The sequence below is a fragment of the Hippopotamus amphibius genome, chromosome 15 (assembly GCF_030028045.1).
Source record: "Hippopotamus amphibius kiboko isolate mHipAmp2 chromosome 15, mHipAmp2.hap2, whole genome shotgun sequence".
Classification (NCBI taxonomy): domain Eukaryota; kingdom Metazoa; phylum Chordata; class Mammalia; order Artiodactyla; family Hippopotamidae; genus Hippopotamus; species Hippopotamus amphibius.
The window spans coordinates 9455108-9475533 of record NC_080200.1 but is presented as its reverse complement, the minus strand read 5'-3'; the positions used below and the strand labels follow the sequence as shown (position 1 = coordinate 9475533).

Below are 20426 nucleotides of genomic sequence, written 5' to 3'. Positions count from 1 at the left end.
GACAGAGGTGAATAACACAGAAACCAATGAAGAAAGTTCGAAGAACATAGAATTTGTCACACTTAGAAATACTGCTGAAAGACTTGCAGTGTATAATCATGGAAATTAATTACTTGAATTCCAAAATATGGACACAGTGCTGAATGTTCATTTACTTTTATCCTATGTTTCCATCCCTATTTTCCTTTTCTGAAGGTTTCCAAACTACACAGAACTGGAAACCTAACAAGGGTCTCAGATTTCTTTCTAATGGGCCTCTCAGATGATCCGGAACTGCAGCCTGTGCTCTTTAGCCTGTTCCTGTTCATGTACCTGGTCACCGTGTTGGGGAACCTGCTCATCATCCTGGCTGTCACCTCTGACCCCCACCTCCACACCCCCATGTACTTCTTCCTCTCCAGCCTGTCCTTGACTGACATTGGCTTCATCTCCACCACTGTCCCCAAGATGATTGTGAACATCCAAACTCACAGCAGAGTGATCTCCTATGAGGCTTGCCTGACTCAGATGTCTATTTTTATCCTTTTTGGAATAATGGATGCTATGCTTCTGACTGTGATGGCCTATGACAGGTTTGTGGCCATCTGTCACCCACTGCACTACCAGGTCATCATGAACCCACATCTCTGCTGCATCTTCATTTTGGTGTCTTTTTTTGTTAGCCTTTTGGACTCCCAGGTGCACAATTTGATTGTGTTACAATTTACCTGCTTCAAGGATGTGGAAATTTCTAATTTCTTCTGTGACCCTTCTCTGCTCCTCAAACTTGCTTGTTCTGAAACTTTCACCACTAACATAGTCATGTACTTTGTTGGTGCCATCTTTGGTTTTCTCCCTTTGTCAGGGATCTTTTTCTCTTACTATAAAATTCTTTCCTCTATTCTCAGAGGCCTCTCATCAGGTGGGAAGCATAAAGCCTTCTCTACCTGTGGCTCTCATCTCTCAGTTGTTTGCTTATCTTATGGAACATGCCTTGGTGTGTACCTGAGTTCAACTGTCTCACAATCTCCCAGGAATGATGCAGTGGCCTCAGTGATGTACACTGTGGTCATGCCCATGCTGAACCCCTTCATCTACAGTCTGAGGAACGGAGAAATTAAAAGGGCCATGTGGAGTGTCCTTAGCAAAACAGTCTCATCATAGTACCTGTGCCACCCAGCTGGAGTGTAGGTTGGAAAATGCAGCAAAACTAAACATCTAAACCTGAATTTTCACATCTTGCATCACATTGTTTCTGCAGCTTTAATGCCCTTCACAACTCCCCTGGCCTTAAAGCTGAATATTTCTTCTTTGGTATTTCTTTAATGGGACTAGGCAATAGTTCAAAGATACTTTGTTCATCTTAATCATTGCATGAGTAAACCTTGCCATGTAAGTGGGGATATTATAGCTTATCATTGATAACCCAAGGATCCTTGAAGATGAACAACTCCTTTTTATATATTTAAAATGTAAATCTTTTTCACAACTATTGTGTATTTTTAGGTTTGTGGACCAGTATTTTTTTAACTCCCATCCATTATAATTCTTCATTTTAATCACATAGGACTTTAAGCATTCTAGGAGTAAACAGATAATGTATGCACATGATAAGAAACCAGTAAATGAAGATTTCCTTCTTTTCATTTACTCTGAGGTGGATACATGTCAAATAAATTAAACACCATTAGTGCTTTATGTTGGATACCTGACTGACATTATTTTCTGTGTCCTTGTACACAATTGTCAATTGCACAAAATGTTCCATGTGTGATTAAAAAGAATGTGTATTTTTTCAAAATGCAGTGTTCTGTAGATATCAATTAAGTCCAACAATTCTATTGACTTTTTTTAAATCTTGCTGCCATACAGATTTTCTCTCTGGAAGATCTGTTATTTGATGTCAGTGAGGCATTAAAATCTCCTAGTAGTATAGCATTCCTGTCAATTTCCCCCTCTATGTATGTTGGCATTTATTTTATGTTTTATTATTAATTTTTATTGAGGTATAGTTGTATTATAATGTTGTGTTACTTTCTAGATTACAGCAAAATGAATCAGCTATATGTAAACATGTATCCCATCTTTTTTGGATTTCCTTCCTATTTAGGTCAACACAGAGTACAAAGTAGAGTTCCCTGAGCTATACAGTAGGTTCTCATCTGTTATCTATATTATACATAATAAAAATACTATGTATACATAGTATTGGGTGCCTATATGTTAACAACAGTAATATGCTCTTCTTGTCTTGATCATTGTATAGTGTCTTTCTTTGTGGATTTTGTTTTAAAGTCTATTTTGTCTGATATGAGTATTGTTACCCCCACTTTCTTGTCTTTTCCATTTGCATGAAATCTCTTTTTCTGTCCTCTCATGTTCAATCTATGGGTGTCTTTCCCACTAATGTGAGTCTTTTTAGGCAGCATATCTAGGTTCTTGATTTTTAATTCAATCTGCCACTCTCTGTCTTTTATTGGAACAGTTGACGTTTAAAGTGATTACTGATAAATATGTATTTATTGCTCTTTTAAACCTTGTTTCCTAGTTGGTTTTGTAGTTCTTCTTTGTTCCTTTCTTCTCTTTCTTTGGCCTTTCATGGTTTGATGGTTTCTTCCTTTTGTATTATGCTTGAGTTCCTTTCTTTTTGGTTTTTCTGAATCGATTGCTTGTGCTTGACTTGTGGTTACCCTGATTTTCAAGCATGTCAACTCAATTATTTGTACTTGCTTTAGACATATAAAGTCAAACATATTCTAAAAGAGCTACATTTTTTACTCCCCTACCCCATGTTTTGTAATTTTCATGATGTATTTTACATCTTCATGTTTATCCTTTTTCCATAATTATATTTTAATCACTTTTACAAACCTTTTATTTTTTTTTTAATGTACATACTGGGTTATTTAAGTGACTTAATTCTTTCATATATTTGCCTTTCTTGTTGTGTTTTTTTTGTTTGTTTTTTGTTTTTTTTCTTTTCTATAGATTCTTCTCTTCTGCTCTGGGGGGACCTTTCAATATTTCAATATTTTTATAAGTTAGGTTAGTATTGCTATATTCTTTCAGTTTTTGCTTGTCTGAGAAATTCTTAGTGTTTCCTTCTTTTCCAAATGATAATCTTGCTGGGTAGAATATCTTAGATTGCAGGTTTTTCCCTTTCAGGACTTTGAATACCTCATGCCACTCCCTTCTGGCCTGCAAAGTTTCTATAGAGAAATCAGCAGAGAGGTTTTTGAAGGTTCCCTTGTAGCTGACTCTTTGTTTCTCTCTTGCTAACTTTAGAATATTCTCTTTTCCATAATTTTTTCCCATTTTAATTATGTGTTAGTGTGGTTCTCTTTTGGTTAATCTTATTTGGGACCCTCTGAGCTTCCTGTACCTGGATATATATTTCCTTCTTTAGGTTTGGGAAGATTTCAGCCATAATATTTTCAACTACATTTCTTAACCTCTTGTCTCTATCTTCTCCTGAAACACCTGGAATGCATAGGTTGGCATGCTTTATATTGTCCCATAGAGCTCGCAATTGTTTTCATTTTTTTTTTTTTGTCATTTGTCTTTCTGTCTGCCATTCTGATTGAGCAGTTTCCATTATCCTATCTTCCAGACCACTTTTCCATTCTTCTTCATTAATTATTATTCTATTCACTGCTTTTAGCTTGGTTTTTATCTCAGCAATTGAGTTGTCTTATTTTGATTGGTTCTTTTTATAGTTTCCAGTTCCTTGTTACAATGTTTTTGAACTTGGGATCTTGTGAACTAATGAGGTCTGTTTCATTGTTCTTTCCAAGGATTTCTCTTGTTCTTTTATTTGGGAGTAATTCCTCTGATTTTTCATTTTACTTAAATCCCTCTGTCTCTATGCAGGTAGAAGAAACCATTATCTGCTATGGTCCTGAGACGCCATTTTTACATGGGAGTGTTTCTGTGTAGACTGTGTGAGTTCAGTATTTTTGGTACAAGAGCAGTTTTTGGTATGGTTGCCTGCCATCTCTTATTCAGAGTGTGCTGTTATCCCTTTGATAAGGGGTGTGATTGGTGTTGTGCCCAGAGCTTGCGCTGGATGTTGGATGGGGCCTCCTCTTTGCTCTCTGACTGTCAGGCCTGTTGTGGGTGGGGTGTGCTGCCCAGTTGTTAGAGAAGAAGCCCTGAGGGTTGGCTTTGATAAGGCTCCATTGCTCTGAAGTGTGTGCTGTGTCTCCAGGGAGGTGAGCAGTGAATCAAGTGAGGCCTGAGTGGTCACAGGAAACCTGTGCACCTGCCCCATGCAGGCATCTTTCTTTCTTCCCAGAAGCAGCCCATGATCATGTCCCTTTCTGCATTGTGTTTGTCCCAAACCTAGTGCTAGGCTGGCACTGTGGGCCAGAGTGTAGTGGCTGCAGGGATTGTGATGGTTGTGCTGCCCCCTAAGACCTGAGCCACCTCCATAATAGGGCTTTTCCAGGGCCTGACCACCCCAAGCTGTAGTGTGAGGTTGGTAGGCCTGGAAACCACTATGCATTCTTCCCCTGCACGGTCTGAAAAGGACATGGACCTGTGATTCTGTGATGCTCCAGCCACCTGGTTGTGTGCCAACAAAGGCTGCTGTTCTTGGACATGCCCCAGACCTGCCTCTGCTGTGGGGGCCCTGATAATGGGCTTCAATGTCACTCCTGTCTCCAGTATGTGTGCACTCACAAGTCCGCCTCTGTGCTGCAGTTGTAGACCCTATGAGTACAATGACAATGTGACTCTTACAGCAGAGCTGTGCTTGCTAATAATGGTGGCCTGGAATCACACTCCAGGCCCTTCAGGCTGTCTCCACACAACTGGACTGAACCCTCTCCCAAGGTCCATCTGCTAAAGCCTGAGTTTCAGTTCCTAGACAGGGCATTGCTAGCATTTCCACCTGCCTTGCATTTCAGTGTGGGAAGTTTGGCCACATGGCAGTCATTGGCACCAGGCTCTCTCTGCCCTACAAATAACTCAATTTCATTCCTTTTTATGGCTAAGGAATATTCCATTGTATATATGTGCCACATCTTCTTTATCCATTCATCTGTTGATGGGTATTTAGGTTGTTTCCATGTCCTGGCTATTGTAAATAGTGCTGCAATGACCATTCTGGTACATGTTTCTTTTTGGATTATCATTTTCTCAGGGCATATGCCCAGGAATGGGATTGCTGAGTCATATGGTACCTCTATTTTTAGTTTTTTAAGGAACCTCCAAACAGTTTTCCATAGTGGCTGTACCAAATTATATTTCCACCAATAGTGCAGGGGGGTTCCCCTTTCTCCAAACCCTCTCCAGCATTTATTGTTTCTAGCGTTTTGATGATGGCAATTCTGACTGATGTGAGTTGATACCTCATTGTGACTCAGTCTCTTTTCTTTTTCCAAAGGAGTCCAAGCTACACAGAACTGGGAACCTAACAAGAGTCTCAGAATTCTTTCTCATGGGCCTCTCAGATGATCCAGAACTATAGCCTGTGTGCTTTATCCAGTTCCTGTTCATGTATCTGGTCACCATGTTTGGAAACCTGCTCATCATCCTGGCTGTCACCTCTGCCCCCCACCGCCACACCCCCATGTACTTCTTCCTCTCCAACCTGTCCTTGACTGACATTGGCTTCGTCCCCACCACCATACCCAAGATGATTGTGGACATCCAAACTCACAGCAGAGTTATCTCCTATGCAGGTTGCTTGACTCAAATGTCTATTTTTATCCTTTTTGTGTGTATGGATAGTATGCTTCTGACTGTGATGGCCTAAGACTTTTTCATCACTGTCTGTCACCCACTGTACTACCCAATTGTCATGAACTCACAAGTCTGAGCTCCTTAGATTTGGTGTCTTTTTTTGTTAGCCTTTTGGACTCCCTGGTGCAGAACTTGATTGTTTTACAACTTACCTGCTTCAAGGATGTAGATTTTTTAGCTTCTTCTGTGACCCTTCTCAACTCCTCAAGCTTGCTGTTTCTGACACTTTCACCAGTAACATAGTCATGTATGTTGTTGTTGCCATCTCTGGTTTTCTTCCTCTCTCTGGGATCTTTCTCTCTTACTATAAAATTCTTCCCTCTTTTCTTAGAGTCCCTACATCAGGTGGTAAAATATAAAGCCTTCTCTACCTGTGGCTCCCACCTGTCAGCTGTTTGCTTATTTTATGGAACAGGCCTTTTTGTGTACCTCAGCTCAGCTCTCTCACATTCTCGCAGGAAAGATGCAGTGTCCTCAGTGGTGTACACTGTGGTTACCCCCATGCTGAACCTCTTCATCTATAGTCTGAGGACTAAGGTCATCAAAAGGGCCATGTGGAGTATCCTCAGCAAAACAAACTAACCTCAGTACCTGGGCCATCCATTTGGAGGGTAGGTTGGAAAATGCAGTAAATCCATTCCTGTAGATCTGAAAATTCTCCCTCTCTCACCACATTATTTTTGTAGGTCTATGGTCGTCACTTCCCTCCTTGCTTAGAACCTGAATATTGCTTCTTTACATGTTTCTTTAATGAGACTGGTGGGTGTCTTGGATCCTCTCTAGATCATAATTCACTGCAGGACTGAATCTTACTATACATAACAGAGAAGTGTTGCCTGTTGTCACCATGATATGTATTACATCACTGGAACTTATTCATCTTGTAACTCTAACCAACATCTCCTCATTTCTATCAGCCCTCCACTCCAGGCAACCATCATTCTACTCTGCTTCTATGAGTTCAATATTTCAACATTCCACATATAAGGTTCATTGTGCATTAGTTGTCTTTCTCCGACTAATTTCAATAAGCATAATATAAGCACATTTCATCTGAATTGTAGGCAATGGCAGATATCCTTCTTTCAAGTGGCTGAATAATATTCCATTCTAGGTACTATTAGGAATCACATTTCTGTATCCATTCATTCATCAATGGACACTACGTTGTCTCCATCTCTTGTTGTTGTGGATGATGCTGCAATGAACTTGGCAATAATGTTATCACCTTGAGATAGTTATGTCATCCCCTTTGGACACATACCCAGAGGTGGGCTTGCTGTATCATGTGGCAGTTCTATTTAAAATATCTGAGGAACTCATATGCTGTGGTCCATGGTGGCAATACATTCCCATCAACAGTGCTTCTGGATTCCCTTTTCTACACATCCTTGCCAGCATTCTCTCTTCTCTTTCTGATAATAGCCAGTCAAACAGGTGTGAGATAAGGACTTGTCTTCCTGGTGTCAGACCCGAAGCCTGGATCCCCAATGTTTGGTTGGAACCCGTCACTCCCCAGGGAGGATATCCTAGCATATGATATACCCTGGTCTCTTCTATGTCTCCTTCCAGGGCATGGGTCTTGACCTGCTCACTTCTCCCCCTTCCTACCCAACTCCAAGCAGAAATTTTTACAGTCTTAGTTGTAGAAACATCTTTTTGAGAGTTTCCAGTGTGTTATCAGTGAGAATCACCCTACATGTAGATGCATTTTTGACGTATCCACTGGGGGAGTTGAGCTCAGTGTCCTCCTACTCTGCCATCTCCTCCTGACAATGCATTTAATTGTAAGTGAATATCCCAGAATTCATGAATACCTGATATGAGAAACTGTGATCTGGAGGATGGTACAAAATATCTTTTTGTTTAACTTCCTCATCTGTAGAATACTGATTAAAAAAACGTTCTTACCTGAAAAGGTGGTTGAAACAAGTTAACCAAAAGTAGTTATTAGAACAAGGATAGAATATACTAGCAACTCATCATGTCAATATGCCAGTGTGCTTGTTTCAACTAATAGGCTTTTCAGACAGAAAATTTCATTTCCTTCGTTAGCTCCTTTAAAATTTTAGCCTTGTGGAACAGTGTTAATTTTTAACTTTCATACTTTCTAATTCTTTATTTTAATTCTGCTTCTTTCTTTTTAATGTAGAGCATAAAGCACTGCAAGATTAAACACATAATATATGCACGTGGGAAATAAGCAATAAATGTTTATTTCCTTCTTGTTATATATTCTGAGGTTGATAGATCTCAAATAAATTAACTGAGTGTCATTAGTACTTTATCCTAGATTCCTGAGTGACCACTGATTTTATATTTACATAATGTGACCTTGACCATGTCAAGGACAGGGATTGGGTATAATTTATGTATATACCCAAAAGGTAGCAAAATGAAGGCAGAGATTAGACACAGCTCTACTTTGTGGACCATTGAATGTTTTAAAAGGTAAATACAATTTAACATTTTTATTTTCTGGATATTTCCTCTTCCATTGGAATGTTTGCTTTCCACAGACATCGCTAAGAACTCCTGAGAGGGAAAAAAATGTATAGTTTGCTCGTGTTTATTATCAGGACCGTCAATGGGAATCTATTTTTCTATACTAGTCACTGCAGGGACTAAGACTCATAGAGTAAAGGATGTGGTTCTTAAATTTCTACCATAATAAAGGCAAATAAATGAGGATGGAAATTTCCCAACTACACATCAAACACTGAATGTGAGAAGGTTTCTGTTTCCGTCAAAAATACTCATCATGTGAGAAGGAATTGGGGAGGCACAAGACAAATCACTAATTTTAATGCATAAACATCCACATCTGTGTTTTGCCTGTACCATGTCCTGTACACTCATCTTTGGCAGTGACCCTAATATCTGATCTTTTCTACCCACAACACTATGACTTCATTGTAACATTATTTTTGCTAAGGTCAAAACATATTAAAGGACCTCAACGTTCACCCCCACTCTCTCCAACTGACTTTTGCTCACTTGGTATTTGGTCAAGGATGCTCATCATGTTGGGGGAGGGGGCACTGGTAATTAGAAAAAGAACACAGCCATATCACATTATACAGCACAAACATAACTAACTTTGGTTTTCATAGCCCAATTCCTGTAAATGCATCTTTGTCATTGAGTCTAGCATATTATTCCTTTTACACTTTATGAAGTAACTGCAGTTTAGTAATACATTTTTGCTGTGGACTAATTCTTTCAAATAAGTAAACACATAGTCTCTCTGTCTCATATCTGCCTGTACAAATCTGCCATGTGCTGTACCCTAAAAATACCTTTTGTCACTTATCCACACAAGGAAAATAACATCATTCCCTCCATATCCAATTAGATTTTGGTATAAAATGAAGTTTTATTTTTTCTTCTTTTCTTTTTAATTTAGGTGAAAATTTATTTAAAAACAGAGATAAGTCCATACAACATCACACAGAGTTTTTAACTGGGCACATCTCACCAAGTAAATTCTCAGCAAACATGAGCAATTATTCACCCTTTGACAATCCAGGTAAAAGATATAACAATTCAAATAAATATCTAATTACTTAGCATACTTTTTGTAGTATGCTTTTAAAATGTTACTCTTTGTAAAATATTTTAGGCATCCAGAAAATATGTCACACTAACAGAAAACACACAACATTCTAATGGTTCCTTTTCTATGATGTTACAATATCAAAGCCTCCTTTCTCAGTTTAAAGTTTTCTTCACATCACTTAATGACAAACCAAACTCTGCATTCCTCAGCACAGAGGTATCTGAGTCAGGAAGTCTGCATGGACAGGATTTGTAAGCTTACATCACTCCTCTTTCCACTTGCATCACACTTAATACAGTAGAAAAAAGAAAAACAGGTAAGCCCAAACACACTTTATTTACTAAAGCCTTCAAGGGCTGAGACCACAAAGAAATCTGAAGGAAATATATTCTGGAGTGAGTGGATTCCTCTCTACTTAGAAGAAGTTAGAATACTCAGAACATTTATTACATTTGCCCATAGAATGGCTGCCGATTGGCCTGATGTTGATGGAGGAGCTGTCCTAGTGATTCAGAAACCAGGGGTCTATTTGAAATTGCATGACCTGAAGAAGTATAGTTGTATCTGCAAAAGTACCCACTGGAGAGGAATACTCCCATGGTAGTTTGTGTCCAGGGAATTTTTGTTGAGATCATGGTGGTGGGATGAATTTGGGAATATGCTGGAAAGGAGATGGATAGGACCTGAGTCTTGAAGTGCTTGGAGCACAAAGTCCTTATAGAGGATGAGGCCTATTTGTTGGGCAGGATCTGAGATGCTCTCACTGACGTAAACTCCTGGTTTTCATTTCTTTGTGTACTTCCCTCCCACCGAGTGTGAGAAGTATACAGAGACCCACTTCCAACAATGAGAATATGAAACAAATCCTGGAAAGTCACCACTGGGAACACAGTAAAAAAAAAAAAATCTGGCTTTCTTCTTGCTGCCTCTCTCTTGCCTTTTGGGTGGCTCACATTGATAAACCCAATAGCCCCACCAGGAGGTCATGTGTCAAGGAACTGAAAGAATTATCTGGACAATATTCTGTGAACATTTGAATCCTACCAACAGCCTCCTAAGTGTGCTTGAAAGTGGACATCTGTTGATCCACTCTTGAGATACCTGCAGCCCTGCCTGACACTTTGATTGCAACCTTCTGGGAACCCAACTGAAATATTTAATTAAATAATCAGTTATTAAATACTAAGTAAAAATCAATATTTTCCAATATGCAAATATAATTCATTTAGAGAAAAAAATACTTAGAAATGAAGAGTCATTCAAATTAAAACAACAACAACAACAATAATCTCCACTATCTAATGCCAAGTGAGCAAGAGTAAGGAAATGAAAATAAGAAGTTATCCACATCTATTGAGATATTGTATGGTTTTTATCCTTCAGTTTGTAAATATGATATATCACATTGATTAGCATATACTGAGGAATCCTTGAATTCCAGGGATAAACCCCACTTGATCATGGTGTATGATCTTTTTAATATGCTGCTGGATTCTGTTTGCTAGTATTTTGCTGAGGATTTTTGCATCTATATTCATCAGTGATACTGGCCTGTAATTTTATTTTCTGTGATATCTTTGTCTGGTTTTGGTATCAGGGTGATGATGGCATCATAGAGGGATTTTGGGAATGTTCCCCCTTCTGCCATATTTTGGAAGAGTCTGAGAAGGATAGGTGTTAGCTCTTCTTGAAATGTTTGATAGAATTCGCCTGTGAAGTCATCTGGCCCTGTGCTTTTGTTTGGTGGGAGATTTTTAATCATAGTTTCAATTTCAGTGCTTGTACTTGGTCTGTTCATATTTCCTCTTTCTTCCTGATTCAGCCTTGGAAGCTTGTACTTTTCTAAGAATATATCCATTTCTTCCAGGTTATCCAGTTTATTGGCATATAGTTGCTTGTAGTAGTCTCTCATGATCTTGTGTGTTTCTGTGATGTCATTTGTTACTTCTCCTTTTTCATTTCTAATTCTGTTCGTTTGCATCTTCTCCCTTTTTTTCCTGATGAGCCTGGCTAATGGTTTGTCAATTTTGTTTACCTTCTCAAAGAACCAGCTTTTAGTTTTATTAATCTTTACTATTGTTTCCTTCATTTCTTTTTTGTGTATTTCTGATCTGATCTTTATGATTTCTTTCTTTATGCTCACTTTGGAGTTTTTTTGTTGTTGTTGTTCTTTCTCTAATTGTTTTAGGGTAAGGTTTGGTTGTTTATTTGAGATTTTTGTTGTTTCTTGAGGTAGGATTTTATTGCTGTACACTTCCCTCTTAGAACTGCTTTAGCTGCGTCCCATACCTTAGCTGCTTAATAGCGTATTGTTTAGCCTCCATGTGTTTGTATTTTTTATATTTGTTTTCCTGTAATTGATATCTAGTCTCACGGTGTTGTGGTCAGAGAAGATGCTTGATATCATTTCAATTTTCTTGAATTTACTGAGACTTCATTTGTGACCCAAGATGTGATCTCTCCAGGAGAATGTTCCTTGTGCACTTGAGAAGAAATTGTATTCTGCAGATTTTGGATGGAATGTGCTATAAATATAAATTAAGTTGAGATCGTCTAATGTGTCATCTAAGGCTTGTGTTTCCTTATTTATTTTCTGTTTGGATGATCTATCCATTAGTGAAAGTGGAGTGTTAAATTCTCCTATTATTGTGTTACTGTCAATTTCCCCTTTGATGACTGTTAGCATTTTCCTTATGTATTGAGGTGCTCCTATGTTGGGTGCATAGATATTTACAATGATTATATCTTTTACTTGGACTGATCCCTTGATTATTATGTAGTGTCCTTCCTTGTCTCTTATAATAGTCTTTCCTTTAATGTCTAATTTCACTGATATGAGTATTGCTACTCCAGCTTTCTTTTGACTTCCATTTGCATGGAATAAGTTCTTCCATCCCCTTACTTTCAGGAGGCAAGCATATAAAATGGAAAAAAGATTGCCTCTTCAATAAGTGGTGCTGGAGAAATTGGACAGATATATGTAAAAGAATGAAACTAGAGTATTGCCTAACACCATACACAGAAATAAACTCAAAGTGGATTAAATAACTAAATGTAAAGTCAGACTCTATAAAACTCATACAGGAAAACACAGGTAGAACAGTCTGTGACATAAATCAAAGCCAGATCCTTTTTAACCCACCTCCTACAATAATGGAAATTAAAAAAAAAAAAAAAAAGCAAATGGGACCTAATGAAACTTAAAAGTTTTCACTCAGCAAAAGAAACCATAAAGAAGACAAGAAGACAACACTGAGAATGGGAGGAAGTATTTCCCAATGAAGTAACTGACAAAGGATTAATCTCCAAAATATACAAGCAGCTCATGCAGCTCAATATCAAAAAAGCAAATGAATGATTCCGAAGATGGCCAGAAGATATAAATTGACATTTCTCCAAAGAAGACATGTAGATGGTTAACAATCCCATGAAAAGATGGGCAACATCACTAATGATTAGAGAAATGAAATTCAAAGCCACAATGATGTATTGCCTCACACAAGTCAGAAGGATTATCATCAAAAAATCTAGAAACAATACATGCTGGAGAGGGTGTGGAGAAAAGGGAACTTTCCTGCACTGTTGGTAGGAGTGTAAATTGGCACAGCCACCATGGGAAACATTATGGAGGTTCATTAAAAAAACTAAAAATAGAACTACTATATGACCCAGCAATACCACTACTGGACATATACCCAGAGAAAACCCTAATTCAAAAAGACACATGCACCCCAATGTTCATTGCAGCACTATTTACAACAGGCAGGTAATGGAAGCAACCTAAATGCCCATCAACTGATGAATGAATGGATAAAAAAGATGTGTCATATATTTACAATAGAATATTTTTCAGCCATAAAAGTAAATGGAATTAAGTTATTTGTAATAAGGTGGGTGGACCTAGAGTCTGTCATACAGAGTGAAGTAAGCCACAAAGAGAAAAATAAATACCATATGCTAACGCATATATATGGAATCTAAATAAATGGTACTGATGAACATAGTGACAGGGCAAGAATATAGATGCAGATGTAGATAACGGACTTGAGGACTTGGGGCAGGGTGCAATGGGAAGCTGGGATAAAGTGAGAGAGTAGCATTGACATATATACCCTATCAAATGTAAAATAGATAGCTAGTTGGAAGCTGCTGCATAACACGGGGAGATCAACTGGATGACTGGTGATGACTTGGAGCGGTGGGATGGGGAGTGTGGGAGGGAGTCGCGAGAGGGAAAGGATATGGGGATATATGTATAAATACAGCTTATTTGCTTTTTTGTACAGCAGAAACTGGCACAACAGTATGAAGCAATTATACTCCAATAAAGAGTTTAAAAAAATAAGTTATCCTTAGAGACAACTATTAACTGTAAAAATGGAAAGTGTGTCACATCTTTGGTATATACTTAATGCTGCAGAGATTTCATGATTGATATGATAGATTTGCAGATATCAAAACCACACTATGAGTGATTTAATTCTGAAAAGTCTGGATATTATGTTAAAATCCTGCAAGTTGGAAGTAAGAAGCAAGGATACAGGTGAATTTTCTCCTGAGGAGAAGACAGACCAGATCCTTCCCAGAACACTCACATTTCTCCTTCTCCTGTTTCATTATTAGCAAGTCTCCAGAGATTGGGACAACGTGGACCAAGGGGCTTATTATGACCTTTGGGCATTGAGCCTTGAGGCGATACCATTGTAAATAATTGGCCAGTGCCTCTAGCTCTGTATTTGCCACTTCTAATATTGTGGCTCCACACGTGTCTCTTTATCCTTTTTAGGAACAAGCATCAGAAGGTCCGGGCTAAGTCTGTCTTCCTGCCAGTCCTGAGCATTGACCCTGAGACTTTATCACACACCAGGCAGGAGAGAGGCAGTGAATCTATGCTCCTTGGTCATCTTGCAGCAAAGATGCAGCCCAACCCAGTAAGTGCTGAGGGAGACAGTGATGGATGAAGGGAGTGTTGGAAGCATGATTTTCTTTTCTCAACAAGACAAACATGACAGTTGGGATAGACAGCTGGGAGGGCACCAGTATACACACTTCAGATTAGAGCCCTTTCACATTTATGTTCTTGGTTCTGGTTGAGATTTCCTTCTCAAGAGGACAAACATGATAGTTGGTATAGAAAGATGAGAGGAATATACACAGTCCGGGAATAAAGCCCTTTGAAGTTTATGTTCTTTATTCTGGTAGGGGTGTGAGAACTCTCATTCTGAGTTCTGCTTCCACCCTCACTGGTTCTGGCTCTGGCTGGCATGTCCCCCACTGTAGCAGCAAATGGGTCTCTAAATTCTTCCCTTAGCACTTCAAGTGATCCTGAAAGCACTGATGAGGATGAGGATGAGAAGGATGACAGGAACCCTAATATCATGTGCTGCTATTGAAGGCTTCCTAAATGTCAGGCTCTGAGCTGTGCGTCCTATATATTTACATCTGCATGATCTCTCACGAATGATAATTGGATGCATTATAATTATTTTAATAAGGGGAAAGAAGCACAACATTTTATGTAAAATGTACTATTCATGAGTATAAAAGTCTTGGAGCCAAGTTTGAAGGCAGTCAGTCTGGGCAGACTTACTCCAGACACAGAGCATCTGGGCCACCCTCCCCCTGCCACCCAAACAGTCATGTCACCTCCCTGTCAGTCGTGGCAGAGACTCCCTGCTCACTGTGCTCTTCCCTTTGGAGTTTTCTGGAGGACACAGTGGAGGGCAGTAGGTAGCACTTGTTGCATCAACTATAACAAGAATGTCTGAGATCACAGGTGAGGCCATGGAAATAATTGGGACCTGATATTTCAGGGTTTATCTGTCTGTTGACCCTGTTCTTCGATTTCACATTAACTGTCCACATTCTCCCCCATACTTAGGATCAGCTGACTCAGTCACAAAAGGAGATACAAAATCACAGCCTTCATTCCTACTCAGGAAAATGAAAAGAGTTAAAAATATACTGAGATACATTTGTGGTTAGACTGCTGTACTTCTGCTCAAAATGTTCAGAAAGTCTGAAAACAATGACATTCAGTGCATGGAACTCAGAGAAGAAATATTTAATTTTGAATCCCATATGCTCCACCAATTCTTAGTGTGTGATGGGGCAATTTCTTAGAATCTGTGAGATTCAGAATTGTCAAGTGAGTAAATTCCTCGGTGATTCAAACCCACTAAACTAGGACTAAACAAATAATGGTCGCCCTCTATGCCATAGCTAACTATGTGATGGCTGCACAAAGAAAGGGCAACATACTTTTTTTTTATATTTTGTTACTAATAATGATAAGGCTAATTCTCTCCTTATCAGATTTAAATATCTGGTATCTGATGTTATGGTTTTCCTACCCACCAACAGGACATTTTATTTTTGTTTATATGAGTACATTCTTCATAGGTGAAGAGAAATGACGGAGGCTCATTTATTTCTGATTCCCCAGAGCCTATGTCTCGATGGCACAGAGGAGGCACCAAGGATTAAAAAACAAGCAAACAAAAAACAAAAACAGTTATGTGTTGAATCACCCCTTCCATTTTTCACAGATACAAAGTGTGAGCAGTATGCTTCCACAGCGTGGACCATTCATGCTGGTGTTTTCATCTTTTGCAGAATGTCCCATAGGACTAGAGACAAGATAAAATAATGTTTATTTCTATCTATGTCATGGATTTTCTAAGGGACCTGTTTTTTCTTTCTTGGAATAACATCTGCAGGATTCAATCTTGAAAAGCCATTGCAGAAATGTTCATAAGTAGGAGTTGGGGGTGAGTCACAAAACACAGGGACAGTACATCTTATTACATGGGCAGGAACACATTTTAGGATTTCATGTCATTCCATGCTCTGTGCCCTAAGACAGAAAGTGCTTCAATCTCTTCTGCCATATAACCCATAAAACATTATTAAATTTTGGAAATTGAATTTAAGTAGTAAATATACTCTCCCAATAATAATAGATATTCTTTATAAAAATGACCCAGTATTTATAAGTTAGAAATATCCCTTAGGTGCCACACTATTAGACTCTGGTGTAGTGCTGGGTATTAGCCTCTTTTTTAATTCCAGGAAGGTCCAGTATATAGAGAAGGAGAGAGATTTACACACACTCCAAAGACCCAGGACTCAAACCTTGGCCTGCTTATTCCTGCACCAGTTCTCACTCACCTCCACTGTAGCTAATAAGGGTTTCTTTTCTAACCTAGTTTTATTGTTCCAGAATGTGAAATGCAAGTAGAAGAATTGATTCATCCTCTTTGGTTCAGTGAGTCTACTTGTGAATTGTGGGAATGTGCCACTAGTTCACTGGGGCCATAATTGCACTAATGTGATGGAATGTAGGATTTTCTATAAATAGTCATGTTTTACAGTCCAGTTTTGAAATCTAAGGTTTAAACAATTTCCTATATATGATGAAAATATCATGTGCACCTATCATGAAATTATCACAAGATAGACCTCAGGAATATTTTTCAAATGATACTTTAATAAAAAATGTTGTGGTTGATAGAAAACAATATTTGCATTGAAACAAATATAGACAATTAATATTAGTAAAACTGAATATGCATCAATTCTTAGAAATTGAACAACTAACCACCACTCACATAGTATCACAAATTCTCATTTACATGATACTAAGCAAGGTGCAGAATTTTCATCAGATATTTGTAAGGAGAAAATGGCACAAACAATAATATAATATAAAATATGTACTATAAATTATTTATTTAATAGTGAAATACATTACTCTATATTGTTACATTTTAAATATATGTGAAATATATTATAGGTTTGTTAAACATATTTGGTATTAATATAAATTTATAAGGTAAGTGATTTTTTTCCTTATGACTAATGTGCATCAGGTAAATGTTTGAAGTAAGTGTAGGTAGTTCACAAAGAGACTTACCCACAAAGTTGTGGTAAATAAGTACATTTCAGAGGAAACATGTGTAGTATTCTTTTCAGGGAAGATTTTAAGAATCCTGGTTATGGATACGTAAATGAATATTGACATTATGGTAGCATCAACAGAGAAATATACCCATGAACTTCATGACACTGGTTGTTTAGGGGGACAGTTATGTAGCGGGATGGGATTGAGCTAGATTCCAAGAAAATCCCATTTTATGGGTAATGTTTCAAGTGTCTATAAAAGCTGAGATCTGAAGAAACTATTATTAAGTGTTTATATTTTAAAATATGTGTTGGGTATTGATGAGAGTAATAATGGGTAATAGGAATGGAACATTTTGTAAGTGTTGGGCGACATTCTAAGCAGTATTTATCAGGTCCAGCTTGACATTAGGGTGACCATGAAACGCACTTGTAGATCCTGAAATAGGTCCTAGGCTGAGGCTGGGGTACCTGTGAATTTTAAAATAAACATAATAAATTATCAATCAACTGGAACAGAAAACTATTAGTCTAAGCAATATTAATAAATTTTTAAAAATTCTTCCAATACTCCTACTAGGTAGTTTCAACTATTATCATAATTTCATAGATAAAGAAACTGCTCAAATATGTTTACACTACTTATTTTGAATGTTTCTCAATTAAATCATAGTGTGACGTGCCAAAATAATTAAACCGAATTACCTCAGGTAGCAGAAGTCAAGGAATGCAATCCCTGTATGAAGAAGAATTGACATGAAAATCTATTGACTCGAAATAAGAAGGCTGGGGACTTCCTAGGTGTATGTAATTTGGTTAATCACTTCAATAAATTGAAAAAAATAAAAAACAATAAAATAGTTTTATCCCAGCAATACAGAAAGAGTCCAAATAAAAGTAAAGCAGTCTCATGCATTGGACATTTTTTGAAATAGTATTGAAACAAATAACACTGTAGAAAATTTTTTTAAAAATTCAGTAAGGTTTCTTAAATTTCATTATCATTGACATATTCATTAAACATTGACAATGCTCTGTACCCTACCACCATCTTTGTAGTCACCAGTGCTGTATGATCATGTGCACTTAAAGAAACCTACTGATTGAAATTTGAAGTCCACCAAAGTCATAAAGTATATACTAAATGACTTTTCAAACACAACCCTGATATTTGAGTAATCACTTATTTCATGAAGGAGGGAAGATGGACAAACCAGTGAGAAAATTCTGAATATCACATGGATGTTTCTGATTATGAATATTCATTATTAATTTAGAATTCACATGACACAGTCCCTCATTTCATAGAGGTTTATAAATATTATAAATAATAGAAATATCTAGAATACTGTTTGAATAAAATAAGATTTATATATCTATGGCTTCATTCCTTTAAATTTGAATTATATTTTTTTCTTAAGGAGGGAAGGGAATTTTTCATTCTGTATTATTTCTAAGGAAGTAAGCTTTGTTTAACTGAGATCAAGGATGTATTACCTCAAATATTCTTGTGCCCTTTCACTTTTCAGTGAAGTTTTATAAAGTAAGAGTGTATAGACAGAGGTGAACAGAACAGAAACCAGTGGGGAAACATTTCTAAGGAGATAGAATTTATCACACTGGGAAATTTTACTGAAGGAACTAGAGTGTATAATCTTAGAAATGAATTGCTTGAATCTAAATAGGGACAAAGTGCTCATTGCCCATTTATTTACTTTCTCTTTTTCCAGCCGTCTCTTCTTTTTCCAAAGGTGTCTAAGCTGCACAGAATTGGAAATCTAACAAGGGTCTCAGAATTCTTCCTCCTGGGCCTCTCAGATGATCCAGAACTGCAGCCTGTGCTCTTTATCCTGTTCCTGTCCATGTACCTGGTCACCGTGTTGGGGAACCTGCTCATCATCCTGGCTGTCACCTCTGACCCCCACCTCCACACCCCCATGTACTTCTTCCTCTCCAGCCTGTCCTTGGCTGATATCGCTTTCATCTCTACAACTGTCCCAAGATTTATTGTGGACATCCAAACTCACAGCAGAGTGATCTCCTATGAGGCTTGCCTGACTCAGATGTCTTTTTTTTATCCTTTTTGGAGGTATGGATGATATGCTTCTGACTGTAATGGCCTATGACCGGTTCATCGCCATCTGTCACCCACTGCACTACCAAGTCATCATGAACCCACGCCTCTGTTGCTTCTTCATTTCCATGTCTTTTTTTGTTAGCCTGTTCGATTCCCAGGTGCAGAATTTGATTGTGTCACAATTTACCTGCTTCAAGGATGTGGACATTTCTAATTTTTTCTGTGACCCTTCTCTGCTCCTAAATCTTTCCTGTTCTGAAACTTTCACCAATGACATTGTCATGTATATTTTTTTTGCTATCTTTGGTTTTCTCCCTTTCTTAGTGATCTTTTTCTCTTACTATAAAATTCTTTCCTCCATTCTGAGAGTTCCCTCATCCAGTGGGATGTATAAAGCCTTCTCCACCTGTGGTTCTCACCTGTCAGTTGTTTGCTTATTTTATGGAACAGCCCTTAGTGCGTACCTCAGCTCAACTGTCTCACAATCTCCCAGGAAGGATGTAGTGGCCTCAGTGATGTACACTGTGGTCACCCCCATGCTGAACCCCTTCATCTACAGTCTGAGGAACAGAGACATCAAAAGGGCCACGTGGAGATTCCCTAGCAAAAAAAAAAAAATCTCATATTAATACCTCTGCCACCCATTTAAAGTTTAGATTGGAATATGCAGCAAAACTAAACATCTGGACCTGAGTCCTACCTCTCTCATCACATCCTTTTTGTAGCTCTTATGCCCTTCACACGTCTCCTTGCTTAACACCCAATTATTTTTCTGTTGTTTCTTTAATGGGACTAGGGGAGAGATCTAGGATACTTTGTACATCTTAATTACTGCATGAGTGTATCATACAATGTCAAACAAGATATTATAACTTATCATTGATAGCCCAAGAATCCTTAAAATTTGTACAACTCTATGTATTTAAAATGTACATCTTTTCCACAGCTCCTGTGTATTTTAGCTTTGCACACCAGTATTTTTTAAACTCTCTTCCATTCGAATTCTTCATTTTTAATCATGTAGGACTTTAAACATTCTAGGAGTAAACAGATAATATACATACATGAGAAGAAAGAAATAAACATAGATACTCTTCTTTATTTACTCTGAGGGTGATATATTTCCAATAAATTAATTGAACATTAGTGCTTTATCTTGGATAC

The 20426-nt window shown here is 37.9% G+C and overlaps 2 protein-coding genes across 2 annotated transcripts; both read left to right on the top strand.

The window, feature by feature from the left end:
* Positions 1–225: 225 nt before the first annotated feature.
* Positions 226–1143, top strand: LOC130836195 (olfactory receptor 18-like). The gene has a single exon (XM_057708270.1). It carries the CDS (start codon positions 250–252, stop codon positions 1141–1143), a length of 894 nt encoding a protein of 297 aa, XP_057564253.1. The 5' UTR covers positions 226–249.
* Positions 1144–9746: 8603 nt separating this feature from the next.
* LOC130836194 (olfactory receptor 18-like) lies at positions 9747–19891 on the top strand. Its single transcript, XM_057708269.1, is given in 4 exon segments — positions 9747–9835; positions 14070–14214; positions 18916–19254; positions 19256–19891. Coding segments are annotated over 4 exon segments (1209 nt in total).
* Positions 19892–20426: the final 535 nt, after the last annotated feature.

Bases quoted from the DNA above. Each gene is read 5' to 3' on its own strand.
- LOC130836195 (XM_057708270.1), top strand. From the start codon at position 250: ATGGGCCTCTCAGATGATCCGGAACTGCAGCCTGTGCTCTTTAGCCTG.